The 14239-nt window shown below is 40.6% G+C and overlaps 1 protein-coding gene across 1 annotated transcript in view; it reads left to right on the top strand.

Moving 5' to 3' along the window:
- Positions 1-14239, top strand: part of ANO4 (anoctamin 4) — a gene marked incomplete at its 5' end in the record, with an annotated part of 223755 nt that overhangs the window by 150641 nt on the left and 58875 nt on the right. Inside the window, 3 exons of the mRNA XM_024732131.1 lie at positions 3246-3328; positions 9114-9254; positions 11726-11890. Of these exons, the coding sequence (XP_024587899.1) occupies positions 3246-3328; positions 9114-9254; positions 11726-11890 (389 nt within the window). The remainder of the gene's footprint in view (positions 1-3245; positions 3329-9113; positions 9255-11725; positions 11891-14239) is intronic.

Raw genomic sequence — 14239 nt, 5'->3', positions numbered from 1 at the left:
AATTCATTTCTTCTTCTCATCTTCCCAAGTTCTAGAATGGAAGAGAGGAGAGGATTATTGGCCGAAGAAGGGAATTACTGCTTCGAGTTTCTTTGTCCTTGAGGCAGGGTTCAGCACATGCTGGGGAGAAGGAAGCTGGTGGAATAATTCTTACAGCCACTGGCTTGTCTTGGAAATCAGTTCCTACAGACGAGAACCACAGATGGGTCGGTGGGGCTTGTTGGGAGCAGCAACAGCCTGTAAGACAGACTGGATGTGTATCCTGTGGCCTTAGGCCGTCCCAGCATGACCCCCGAGCAAGCCTTTCTGAGGCCAAGGGGTCCAAAGCTTTTCTTCTTACGGAGAAAAGCCACACATTCAAGGCTTGGCTGCCTTGTCTCTTCAAGGCTAGGAGGGACTCTGGAGACCAAAGAGAGAAAATCAATAAAGTGGCATTTGTTTGAAGGGCCAGAGGACCTAGTCAAGGAGATGTTTCAGGGACCCCATGCAAGGACAAGATAATTTGGTGAGGCAGAAGGCAAATGTGCAAAAAGAAGTTAACACAGCAGGCCTGCCTTAGAGAGTCCTGCTTTACAGGGCTGGCCCGTGGCTGGCATCTGGGAACTTAAATTTCAGGAGAGTTTCTACCACCCTAACTGCTAAGTAACTTGTTTTACATTTTAAACGGTTTGCTCCAACATTATGGTTTGTGCTGAATACCCACCTGATTTTTTGTGAGGCTTGGGAATTTTGGAACGTGCTAGGCAAAGGATATCTATATGACCAGCCCCTGATAAAAACCCTGGGCACTGAGTTTCTAATGAACTTCCTTGTTAGACGACATTTCACGTGTTGTCACAACTCATTACTGGGGAATTAAGTACATGCTGTGTGACTCCACTGGGAGAGAACTCTTGGAAGCTTGCACCTGGTTTCCACCAGACTTCACCCCATGTGCCTTTTCCCTCTGCTGATTTTGCTTTATATCCTTTCACTGTAGTAAATCTTAGCCATATGTACCACTATATGCTGAGTCCTATGAGTCCTCCTAGTGAATTATCAAGACTGGAGGTGGTCTTGGGAACCCCTGACACAATAAGACTCCTGGCAAGGATTCCAGTGGAAAATAGCTGCTCAGCTTTTGGCACTTTTCTTTCTTCGTTTTTAACTGGAGTATAGTTGATTTACAATGTTGTGTTAGTTTCAGGTGTACGGCAAAGTGAATCAGTTATACATATACATATATCTATTCTTTTTTAGATTCTTCTCCCATATAGGTCATTACATAGCATTGAATAAAGTTCCCTGTGCTATACAGTAGGTCCTTATTAGTTATTTGTTTTATATATAGTAGTGTGTATATGTCAATCCCAATCTCCCGATTTATCCCTCCCCCCTTTCCCCCGGTAACCATAAGTTTGTTTTCTACAGCTGTAACTCCGTTTCAGTTTTGTAAATATGCTCATTTGTACATTTTTTTTAGATTCCACGTATAAGTGATATCATACGATATTTGTCTTTTCTCTGTCTGACTTAACTTCACTCAGTATGACAATCTCTAGGTCCATTCATGTTGCTGCAGATGGCATTATTTCGTTCTTTTTTATGGCTAATATTCCATTGTATATATATATGTACCACACATCTTCTTTATCTACTCCTCTGTCAATGGACATTTAGATTGCTTCCATGTCTTGGCTGTTGTAAATAGTTCAGCACTTTTATTAACCTCCAAAGACATATGTTTGTTTCCATTTCCCACTTCTAGAATTAAGCACTTGATTATTTTAGGCATGACTTTATTAACGACTATACTCTGAATTTTTCAGATTTTAGAGAGGCATTGTGGTACATATATATTCTATAATACCCCATGAGGTCTGGGAAGTACCCCATATTCAAATACATTAATATGGCTGCTTTCAACGTATGTATACTCTCACTAAGAGGGATAAATGAAGACTTTGAGTAGCCTCACCTCAGTCGAAGTCACAGTTTGCCACAAGATGAATTTGTGCCAAACTTAGGGGAAGAAACAATTTTTAGAGCATTTTGAATTTTGCCATTGCGGATAGGGATTATACTGCCATCCCTCATTTGCTTAGCAGGAAACTGAGAATTAGAAAAGTGAATTCATTTGTCAGTGATAGCACAGCTTGTATCTGAACTGGATTTCAAATCTAGGAATGTCTAGGTCACAAGCCAGAGAGCTCTTAACTATTACCCTATACTGTCTTTCCAGTTACTTATTTTTAAACATGTCTTCTGTGTCCGAATACCACTAATAAGGAGGTAGTGTGAGAGCAAGGGGGAGTAGAAAAGAAGGAAGTAGTTCTCTCTCTTTGGAGTGGACATTTGGATGTTTACCTTACCCCATGAAACTGATTCCAAATATATGACATACTTTTCCCTTTTGAAGTCTGACTACACAGCAAGGCCCAATAGAGATGGTCAACAATTACCTTTCCTAGGGTATCTCTGTGATATCCTTAGTTGCAGTCATCCTCTGAGTGAGTAACTGAGTGTATGTGTTCCCTCATTGGGCTTGTGACTTCCAAGGCAGCAGGAATGTGTCTTGATTATTTTTTGATCTCTCTATCATTTTATAATGCTCAACAATTCATTTGTTATTGATATTTGATATTTTTAAATTGAATTGAGTAGAAAGTTACTTTGGCTAAATGAGGATCACTCCCAGCTTTACCCGGGTAGGGAGGCCAACAAGTTGGGAAAGGTTCTTAACAGAATTTACACACTTTTGCCTTCAATGTGACAATAAAGAGATGGTTTGGAGAAAAGAGAAGCAACAGGACAGCTTCCTCCAACAAAATAGCTTCCTTCAGTAAAATAGGAAGATACAGTCTACACAGATATTTATCCTGAGAAGAATTTGGGGGACAAGAGATCACTGGCAATCAAATACATGTGAACTGCTAAGCTCTGCTTTACCTTTTCTGCCCCTCACTTTTCAAATGATGTTGGTAACCTACTTTTCTGTATTCTTACATCTCAGGAGCTTCGTCATTCTAGTAAGTCTGCTCTGCTGTGACTTGCAAATCAGCTTAATTTAAATCTCTAAGTTTTCATTGTGTTTGACACAGACTTAGTAATTCTCAGAAAATGATCCTCATTAAATAAAGTTTATCTAGAAATTCTGATATTCAAGAATGCTTACACAAACTGTCATTCTTTACAATGGCTTCATTATCCATTGGCACAGTTAAAGGCATTGTTTTATTTGAAATGTCTGCCTTTCTCTGTTCCAGCGACAGTTTTCCTGGAGTTTTGGAAAAGACGGAGAGCAGTAATTGCTTATGACTGGGATTTGATAGACTGGGAAGAAGAGGAGGTTTGTATCATTTACGTCAATTTTCTTTTTTAAAAAAGCCGATAACCAAGAAATACACAGTCCCTCTTGAGTCATCGCTCTCTGGCCTGTGGTGGAAGTCAGGTTGATTCATAAAGCATTTTTTATATCTGTATTTACAGGAAATTTCAAGAGGAATTAAAAAAAAAAGCACACATTTTGTTTTGTTAGTGGAGTAAAATTCCATGACTAAGTAAAGCATTTCACTTGTAGGTAGAGGCATCAGAAGAATTGGTAGTAAGATTTGTTTAGTTTCCTTAAATATTATCCATTCTCTTTACTTTATCAGAAGGAGAATATTAGCTTCACAGTCGTAGGCACATGGAAGCAGACCTCCTAAGTACTCCAAGGAAATGGTTCTGTGAACTCTACAGGACCCTGGACAGTGCCCAGATGTGCACAGGCTCAGTGGTGTTCCCCTAAGTGATAAATACTGAGGGGAAACCACTCCTCAAACAGCCTCTTTGGTGGATGTGGCTAAAAGCAGGACCAGCTCTAGATAAAACCGTCCAGGAGAGGTAAACTCAGTCCCACAGACTTCACTTTCTCAGCATGTCACTCTCCCTCTATCCCCTTCTAGGCCAATACACCATGCCCTTTCCTAACCTGTGTCTGGTCTTTATCCTCTCTCTCCTTGCCCCATTCCTGTCAGAAGTCTCGAGGACCCATGGGTGGGTTTGGTCACCATGTGCCCGGCCTGAACTTCTCTTCCCTTCCTCTCGTCCATTATCTCCTACCTCTCCTGAGTACCATTTCCTCAGAGCCTTGCTGGGCCAGTAAATCAAATACACTAGTCATATATGATATGATAATGGGTATCAATGGGTGTTTTCCTTCCAAGAGACACAGATATATATTTTTATAAATTAAAAGGAATCTTCTGTAAACATAACTGAGAATTTTAGCCCTCGGGTAGGCTTGGTGGGGGAGATAATTTTGAGGGGAGTGTTTTTTCCTTCAAATCATGCCTCGTGGATGGCTGCCTTTTCTCCTCACACCCATGAACACATTTGGGTAGTTTTTCAATCTAGCAATGATACTGGGATTCTCAGCAATCCCTGTTCTTGTGATGAGGCCTCTCTCATGCTTTTATAAGCATGCATTCTCTAGAAAATGGTTTTCTGAGTTGGAAGAGACTGCCCAGGTGACTTCTGGGGGCTACCAGCCACAGCCAGGCTGCATTCAAGACTTCCTCCTGGATGGAGCTGTTCTGGTTTTTGTTACACGTGTCTATGGGAGTGGCTTTCGAGTGGGATGGAAAATGCTCTTTCCTGGGAAGCCGAGTCACCACTAAGCAGCTGTGTCATCTAAGACAAATTACTTCATCTTCGTTTTCATTTCTAAAGAAAAATGTTTCTAAATTTTCCCCTTTCAGCTATAAAGTAGGGCATTAAATAACTTTGACTAAACCAGTCTAAAGTCACTGTTGGCCCTTGTGGTAGGCCCACAGTGTGAGTACCCTTAGGGTAAACATCCCTTCAGAAGTCTAGAGCTTCTGAACTCCCAGCCCTGTTAAAAAGTGTGGAGTGCTGAACCCTGCTTTCACTCAGCACACCTGTGTACAGGAACTCACGTCAGGGGCCATGTGCAATTCTATTTCTCTTTGGGATTCATTGTAGAAATGCCTCTTACTTCTAGCCTGTGGTTCTCAGCTTGCTGTACAGAAGAGCCCAGACATGCTGCATGCCTTCTTCAGGGGTAACCCAGCATGTTACTTTGCTAGGGCCGCCATAACAAAGCGCCACTGACTGGGTGGCTTAAGCAAAAGAAGTTGCCTGTCTCACAGTTTGGAGGCTAGTCTGAGATCAAGGTATTGGCAGGGCTGGTTTCTTCTGAGGGCCGTGAGGGAAGGGTCTGTTCCCAGTCTCTCTCCTTGGGCTGTAGATAGCCATCTACTCCCTGTATCTTCACATTGTCTTCTCTCTGTGCATGTCTCTGCCTAAATTTCCTCTTCCTATAAGGAAACTAGTCATGTTGGATTAAGGTCCACTCTAATGACCTCATTTTAACTTAATTACATCTGTAGAGACCCTGTCTCCAAATACAGACACATTCTGAGATACTGAGGGTTAGGACTTCAACTTATGAATTGGGGGGTGGGGTGGGGACACAATTCAGCCTGTAATACCCAGGATGACAGGTCTGGCTCCATGACTGGCCTCATTTTCTGGATGATTAACTCAGTGACCCTTGATGACACTTGTAGCCTAATGAATTGAGTTTCCCAAAGAAGCAGAATATTCTAGATCTGTTTATATCCTAAAGTGTAACTACCTAAAATAAAGGAGGCAGAGGCTGTTTATAACTGTATCTCCCCCTGACCTTCCCCATTACCTGCCACTGTGTAAAGTCAGCACTGGGCTTATCCTGCAGCAGGAGACGGGCTGCCCTTCCTCCTACACAGGGAGGCCACTACCAGACTTTGCCCATCCTCCATAATCTCTCTTCTGTCAGCTCCTTCTTTGCTTTCTGTCAGTACCTTCATCTAAGTCTTGAGTGTTTCTGCCTGGACTAACTCAGTCTCCACTGCACCAGAGTTTGTGCTTATTTTCCCTCCTCTTCCAAGACACTCATGTAGAACAAGTTCTTGATTAATCAGAATGGCTTCAAAATACCGTTGTGCTGATTATCTTTTCCTAATCCCATAATTGCTTTTAGTCAGAAACTTTTCACATTGGATGAGACTCAACTCAATGAAATGAAATCTCAGCTTGATTTAGAATTAGAGGAACCTTGATATTAGCTGGATTTGAAAGGTATTTACCTTGTTTTCAATACTAATTAAGAATACATTTCAAGTCCCTCCCATCAAAAAACTTGCACAAGCCTCTTAGATACCCTCAGCCACCAGAGGGCAGACAGCAGAAGCAAGAAGAACTACAGTCCTTCAGCCTGTAGAACAAAAACCACATTCACAGAAAGGTAGACAAGATGAAAAGGCAGAGGGCTATGTATCAGATGAAGGAACAAGATAAAACCCAGAAAAACAACTAAATGAAGTGGAGATAGGAAACCTTCCAGAAAAAGAATTCAGTTAATGACAGTGAAGATGATCCAGGACCTCAGAAAAAGAATGGAGGCAAAGATTGAGAAGATGCAAGAAATGTTTAACAAAGACCTAGAAGAATTAAAGAACAAACAGAGATGAACAATACAATAACTGAAATGAAAAATACACGAGAAGGAATCAATAGCAGAATAACTGAGGCAGAAGAACAGATAAGTGACCTGGAAGACAGAATGGTGGAATTCACTGCCACAGAACAGAATAAAGAAAAAAGAATGAAAAGAAATGAAGACAGCCTAAGAGACCTCTGTGACAACATTAAACGCAATGACATTTGCATTATAGGGGTCCCAGAAGGAGAAGAGAAAGAGAAAGGACCCAAGAAAATGTTTGAAAAGATTATAGTTGAAAACTTCCCTAACATGGGAAAGGAAATAGCCACCCAAGTCCAGGAAGTGCACAGAGTCCCAGGCAGGATAAACCCAAGGAGAAACATGCCGAGACACATAGTAATCAAATTGACAAAAATTAAAGACAAAGAAAAATTACTGAAAGCAGCAAGGGAAAAACGACAAATAACATACAAGGGAACTCCCATAAGGTTAACAGCTGATTTCTCAGCAGAAACTCTACAAGCCAGAAGGGAGTGGCATGATATATTTAAAGTGATGAAAGGGAAGAACCTACAACCAAGATTACTCTACCCAGCAAGGATCTCATTCAGATTCAATGGAGAAATCAAAAGCTTTACAGACAAGCAAAAGCTATGAGATTCAGCACCACCAAACCAGCTCTACAACAAATGCTAAAGGAACTTCTCTAAGTGGGAAACACAAGAGAAGAAAAGGACCTACAAAAACAAACCCATAACAATTAAGAAAATGGTAATAGGAACATACATATCGATAATTACCTTAAATGTGAATGGATTAAATGCTCCAACCGAAAGACACAGGCTTGCTGAATGGATACAAAAACAAGACCCATCTATATGCTGTCTACAAGAGACCCACTTCAGACCTAGGGACACATACAGACTGAAAGTGAGGTGATGGAAAAAGATATTCCATGCAAACAAAAATCAAAAGAAAGCTGGAGTAGCAATTCTCATATCAGACAAAATAGACTTTAAAATAAAGACTATTACAAAAGACAAAGAAGAACACTACATGATGATCAAGGGATCAATCCAAGAAGAAGATATAACAATTATAAATATATATGCACACAACATAGGAGCACCTCAATACATAAGGCAACTGCTAACAGCTCTAAAAGAGGAAATTGACAGTAACACAATAATAGGGGGACTTTAACACCTCCCTTACACCGGTGGACAGATCATCGAAACAGAAAATAAGGAAACACAAGTTGGAGGCTAAACAATACATTGCTAAATAACCAAGAGATCACTAAAGAATCAAAGATGAAATCAAAAAATACCTAGAGACAAATGACAACGAAAACACGGCGATCCAAAACCTATGGGATGCAGCAAAAGCAGTTCTAAGAGGGAAGTTTATAGCAATACAAGCCTACCTCAAGAAACAAGAAAAATCTCAAACAATCTAACCTTACACCTAAAGGAACTAGAGAAACAAAACCCAAAGTTAGCAGAAGGAAAGAATTCAGAAAGATCAGAGCAGAAATAAATGAAATAGAAACGAAGAAAACAATAGCAAGGATCAATAAAACTAAAAGCTGGTTCTTTGAGAAGATAAACAAAATTGATAAACCATTAGCTAGACTCATCAAGAAAAAGAGGGAGAGGACTCAAATCAATAAAATTAGAAATGAAAAAGGAGAAGTTACAACAGACACCACAGAAATACAAAGCATCCTAAGAGACTACTACAAGCAACTCTATGTCAATAAAGTGGACAACCTGGAAGAAATAGACAAATTCTTAGAAAGGTATAAGCTTCTAAGACTGAACCAGGAAGAAATAGAAAATATGAACAGACCAATCACAAGTAGAAATTGAAACTGTGATGAAAAATCTTCCAACAAACAAAAGTCCAGGACCAGATGGCTTCACAGGTGAATTCATTTAGAGAAGAGCTAACACCCATCCTTCTTCAACTCTTCCAAAAAATTGCAGAGGAAGGAACACTCCCAAACTCATTCTATGAGGCCACCATCACCCTGATACCAAAACCAAAGGTACTACAAAGAAAGAAAATTACAGACCAATATCACTGAGGAATATAGATGCAAAAATCCTCAACCACAAAAAGAATACGTTTCAAACCTATGGTTAAGGGTGAATGACATCTATAGCAGCTTATTAAAAAATAGATGCACGATGTTTTTTAACTGCCTAAATCAAAAAATTTTAAATTGTAGAAAACTAAGAATTATAACTCACAAAGCGAATTCTGAACATTTTGCTGTTCAGAAGCTTTCTTTGTCCTGGTGTCCACATCACTCCCCGGTAATAAAAGTATAAGCTTATTAGTTGTTTCAAACCACTAGGGACAGGACAAGTTGGTCCCTTTTCTCATTCTCAGTTTCTTTCTTCAAGTATAGTTTAAAAAGATAATAGAGACACTTAACTATTAGTTAATAGTCTTGATGATAGCCTTGATGATAAAACGTCTAGATCATCATTCTGCAGATTTTCTTTAAGTGGCCGGTTTCCAAGCCCATGTCATTGACTGTGGCATTTGTTGACTCAGTTTTCCTGTAGGGTAAAATGATTTTTTTCTTATTGTCTGAACAGTTCTTCAGTACATAAAAATGTGTCTGCTTGTTCTTTAGGAAGAAATACGGCCCCAGTTTGAAGCCAAGTATTCCAAGAAAGAGCGGATGAATCCCATTTCGGGAAAACCAGAACCATATCAAGCATTTGCAGATAAATGCAGCCGACTTATTGTTTCTGCATCTGGAATATTCTTTATGGTCTGAAACTTTTTTTACAAAACTCTTTCTTTCATAAAGTACAAACCTGTAGCATGGTAACAATAATCATATCAAGTGTTTGGATATATTTTTAAACGTTCTGTTGTTTAGTCCTCACAACCATTCTACGTGGTGGTCAGGGATGGCATTGCTGTCTGCATTTTACAGGTGGAGCAACTGAGACTCCAGAAGGGTAAAGGGCTTGCCCAGATTAGCCAAGAAATAGACAAGAGCTCAGATCCTCTAATCTGCTGTTCTTTGCATTTGTCTCTCTATGTCATAATGAAAGGAACTAAAACTATGAGATAGTATTAATACCTACAGCAGTGTTTTTCAAACATTTTTTTACAATGCCCATAACAGTAAGAAATACAAACGTTGTCGTAACCTAGTATATACTACGCAAATAGATGTATAAAACCAAACATGGTAATTGAAACGATGTTCATCTTTATAATATGCAAGGAACTCTGATTTTTTTTGTTTTATTACAGTCTATTTTTTAATAGACTGTATATAGCCAGATATAACTCCCATTTATTTCACTAATGATTATATAAGTTTGCAAAACACTAATTTGAAGCTGGATTGTTAGCTTTTCCTAAAAAGAAGTCGTTTTATGATCAACTTTGACCCTGTCAATTACTGAACAAAACATATGCAAATATGTCAGAAATGTCATTTTAGACAGGAAAGGATGGTTAAGATCCTCCTTTCCTCTTTTCAAATAGCAAGTGTTTGTAAGTATATATCCTAGTTGGTTAGACTGGGAAGGACAAGACAATAGAAAATTCAGACAGTCTACCCCCCGTAGCCAGAAAGGAACTGAGCCCAGTGTCCCTCGGCTCAGATCAAGACTCAGATCCATGCCCTTCTACAGATGCTGCTTTGTTAGCAATTGTGTCGGGCCTTGCCTTCACATGTGCATTCACATTTATTGTTTGGGGTTTTGTTTCTCATGACAAGACCTAAGGACATAAATTAAGTTCTCCTTGTTCTACAGATGGGGTAGATCATAGAGGTAGAAGCCATGGAAAGAACAAGCTACGTGCCCAAGGTCACACTGCTAGCTCATAGCTGAACCAGGACTCAGACCTAACTTCTGACTCTGAGTCCAGTGAACTTTCCATTCTACCACATTGCCACCCTTGTCTATAATTCAGCGTAGTTCTCACCTGTCTCGCTATCAGCAGCTCCAGGATTCAGACATGGGCGATTTTTGTGTCTTTGTTTTCTATTATTATTACTACTACTACTACTTTAGCCAGTTCAGCTAGGACTCATACCTGAGCTTTTAGAGCATGTCACTCATAGTAAGCCAGAAATAGAGTCTGTGAGAAACACAGAAAAAGCTTCTATAAAGAAAGGAATCTCTAAGTTGGCAGAGGCTGTCCTGAGGCCCAGCTTTAAGATCCAGTTTTTGACAACTATGTAAGCTAAGTTCTCTGCTCAAAGACATATTAAGCAAGTCATCTAATGAAAGCCACAAAACTTTTTGGAATCTCAGATTCCCATTATTCATATAGAGAGAAGATATGCCATATTCTTCTCAAACACCATGAGATGTTCAGAGGAAGATACCTCAGTTCAGTCTGTGTATATATCTGATAAATAAGAGTACGCACCTCTCACAGGCTTCTTCAGCAACAAATAACTGAGCACTTGGCATGATGCTAAGTTGCTGCAGAAATGACAGTTACCATCCTTACCCGGATGGAGCTTACCATCTAAGTGGGAGAGACTAGCAATAATCAAACAAATTGTTAGAAATTATAAGTTGTATACTGAAAGAAGAGTACCCTATAACAAAAAAAAAAGCCTGGGGGGAAGAGTGGGCATTCATGAAAAGCATTAATTATGAAGTAGTTCTTGAGCTGAGATGTGAAGAATGAGTTAGGTATTAACTAGACTGCGTGAGGGGGGGGTGTGTGTGTGTGTTTGGCAGGGGAATGGGTGGATCAGCATTTTGGGCAAAGGAAATGGTCTTGAAGATTAAGGATGCTTAGCCCATTGGAAACAATAAGAAAAGGTCTAGAGTCTCCAGAGGGAGGGGAAAAACACTCAGTGGGGCTGGAGAGACTCTTCCAGGCCACCATAAGGGCTTTGCTTTTATCCTAAAAGGAAGCCAATAACTAGTTTTAAACAGAAGAGTGACACGATAAGATTTCCACAATAAATATTTGTTCATTTGCTCAATCTGATATCCTGTTTAATAAAGTGTTACCCCATAGCTTAACGGTTTATCAGCTCTCAAGTTCTGTGGCTTTTCTATTTGGATAACAAAGAACGTACAAACAGACAAGAGAAAGCATCAACCACGTGAAAAGTGTGCATTTTGTTGTGGTGTCTTGAGTCAGGACCACTGCCGCTTTATCTCGTTTCCTCATCCGAGGATTTTCCAGATGGCGGGAGCCCCTTCCTCCCACATTCCATCACAGTGCTCACTGGGTGTCCTCTGGTCTTCCTGCCAGATCTGCGTGGTGATCGCCGCCGTGTTTGGGATCGTCATTTACAGGGTGGTGACCGTCAGCACTTTCGCTGCCTTTAAGTGGGCGTTAATCAGGAATAATTCTCAGGTGGCAACCACGGGGACTGCCGTGTGCATCAACTTCTGCATCATCATGCTGCTGAACGTGGTAAGTGAGCTGCAAGGTAACTAGTCAGATGGATAAAATGTGTGCGCTACAGGTGAGTTTTCTTCTGTTCCTAGAGGGACCTGGCCTTAGAGAGGCTGGTCAGTTATGTGGCACTTACGGCCTGGCTGCAAAGTGCCTGGCATAAGGCGTACTCATCTGGGGATACAGAAGGCTTGAGTCAAATCTGGCCTCCAGGATTTTCTACATTGTAAGACTGGGCAAGGCACTTGCCCTCTCTGAACCTCAGTTCCCTTATTTATCCAGTAAGATAACACTGTATACCTCTTGGGGAAATTTAGAGAAAAAATACATTTTAAAGGCCTAGCTCAGACTCTGTGACATAGCTCAGTAGTGTTGGTTCCTGTTTCCTTTTGCTTCTGAACGATGGGAAATTAGTATCCAAAGCATTTCTTGCAATAACCCAGCAAGGAGTATTTCAGGGTGGTACTTGTAGCTTGTGTTGATTTCAGGTTTTTTTCAAATGTATATTTCAGCCCAGCCATCTCCCTTGAACCCCAAACATCCTCACCTAACACACACAACCCCCAACTCCTCGTCTTCCCTCCAGAATGAGCTCCTCCTGCAGCCCCCATTGTAGTCACCCAGGCTGAAACTCCTCTGCTTCTCTCAGCATCGAAATGTATCTAGAATTTGATCACTTTTCACACATCCCCAGTCCCCACCTTGGTCCAGGTCCCCAGCATATCCCACCTGGATTACTGCAGTGCTTTCCGAGCCGGTCTCCCAGCTTCCACGTCTGCTTCCCTCAATCCAGGCTCATCATAGCAGCTAGAGCAAGCAAGCTTCATCCATGTAAGTCAGCTTCTGTTCACTGTATCCAGTGGCTTTCCTCTTCCTCAGAATGAAAGTTCTGTCTTCACATGGAGACCCAGGGTCTCCCTCATCTGGCCCCAGCGAGCTCTCTGACTTTGTCTCCTCCCTCCTCACCTTGACTTTCCTGCTTCTCACTGGCCTTCCCTTTTCTCTTCAATGTACCAGGCACGCTCTCACCCTAGGACTTTTGACTTGCTCTTCTCTCTGCCTGGAACATTCTTTCCCATGGGGTCTGCAGAGTTTACTCCTGCACCTCCTTCAGGTCTTTGTTCAACTGTTACTTTTCCAGTATAAAGCTTCCCTGTCACTCAATTTAAAATTGCAGCCCACTCCTGCCGTCTGACCGTTTCCTAGCTCCTTGCCTGCTTTATTTTGTTCTATGGCGTTAATCGCCATCTAATAGGCTATTTTTAAATTTTTATTTTGTTATTTATCTTCTCCACTGGAATGTAGCCCCAAGAGGGCAGAAACTTTTGTCTTTCCTGATAAGAGTAGTAGAAGATCTAAGTTTCCAAACTCTGGCAACAGAAACAGGCTGTGGCTTACAGTAGGCTCTCAGTAAATTGTTGTCACTATTTGCAGAACAAAAGGCAGTGGCTGACATTGTTAGACTTGAGGTTTGTAGGAGGGAATAAATAACGTATGTAGAGTGCCATGTATAGTGTTAGGCATGGAGTAAGTGTTCAATTAGAGTTCCCCTCATCCTTATTTATACTGCAACTTAAATCTGGGCCATTGTGCTGAAATCACCGAGATAATGAAATATAGGTAATTTATTATTATTATTAAAGATACAGGAACTTCTTTATTATTTTAGAAAAAAAGTTTAAAAATCCAGAAGGTAGGGGAAAAAAAAGCACCTGCAGATCATTTTGACGTGATGACTGTGTAACTGCTTGGTCAAGTGTAGATTGAAAAGTGGCTGTTTGTCACTCCCTTGCACTCCCCCTGTCCCCGGTTCAGCTAGTCTCAAAGTTAATTGTGGAATGAATATTCGTTGTGAAGGGGAGTGATTCATAGTGAAATTAACCAAACAGCCCGAGTGTGAAAGGTTCTGTGTCCTGTAGGATGCAGTGAATTAAAGCTTACTGTATTTTATCATCTCTCTTCTCCAATGTCTTATTAAAATTTAATTTATACATCTTAAGAAATAAATTTCTGCATATAAGCAGTGGCTCTATAAACACATGCTTGCTGGTACATTTTGACCAGGAGCCAGTGTTGTCACTTCATTTAACTGAAAATCACTTATCCAAAAACCTCTGCTTCGTGGAACACAGCCAAGAAAAGAAGAAATAAACTAAAAACAAAGCAGGAGGGGAGATGAAATAGTATGTAATTAAGGCCACTACAAAGCACCTACTGTGTGCTAGGAGCTAGACAGGTAGGCGTTTTACATGTTTTATTTAACAAAGGGTTTCTGAGTCACCAAAATGGATGACCAAGCCCACACACTAAAGCTGACATGTGTCATTCTTAGGAATGCCCTTAAGGTTTCTTTTCTTTTCTTTCTTT

The sequence above is a fragment of the Neophocaena asiaeorientalis genome, unplaced genomic scaffold, assembly GCF_003031525.2.
Source record: "Neophocaena asiaeorientalis asiaeorientalis breed wild unplaced genomic scaffold, Neophocaena_asiaeorientalis_V1.1 scaffold418, whole genome shotgun sequence".
NCBI lineage: Eukaryota > Metazoa > Chordata > Mammalia > Artiodactyla > Phocoenidae > Neophocaena > Neophocaena asiaeorientalis.
Note: the sequence above shows the minus strand (reverse complement) of the source record. Positions and strands in the feature narration are given on the sequence as shown.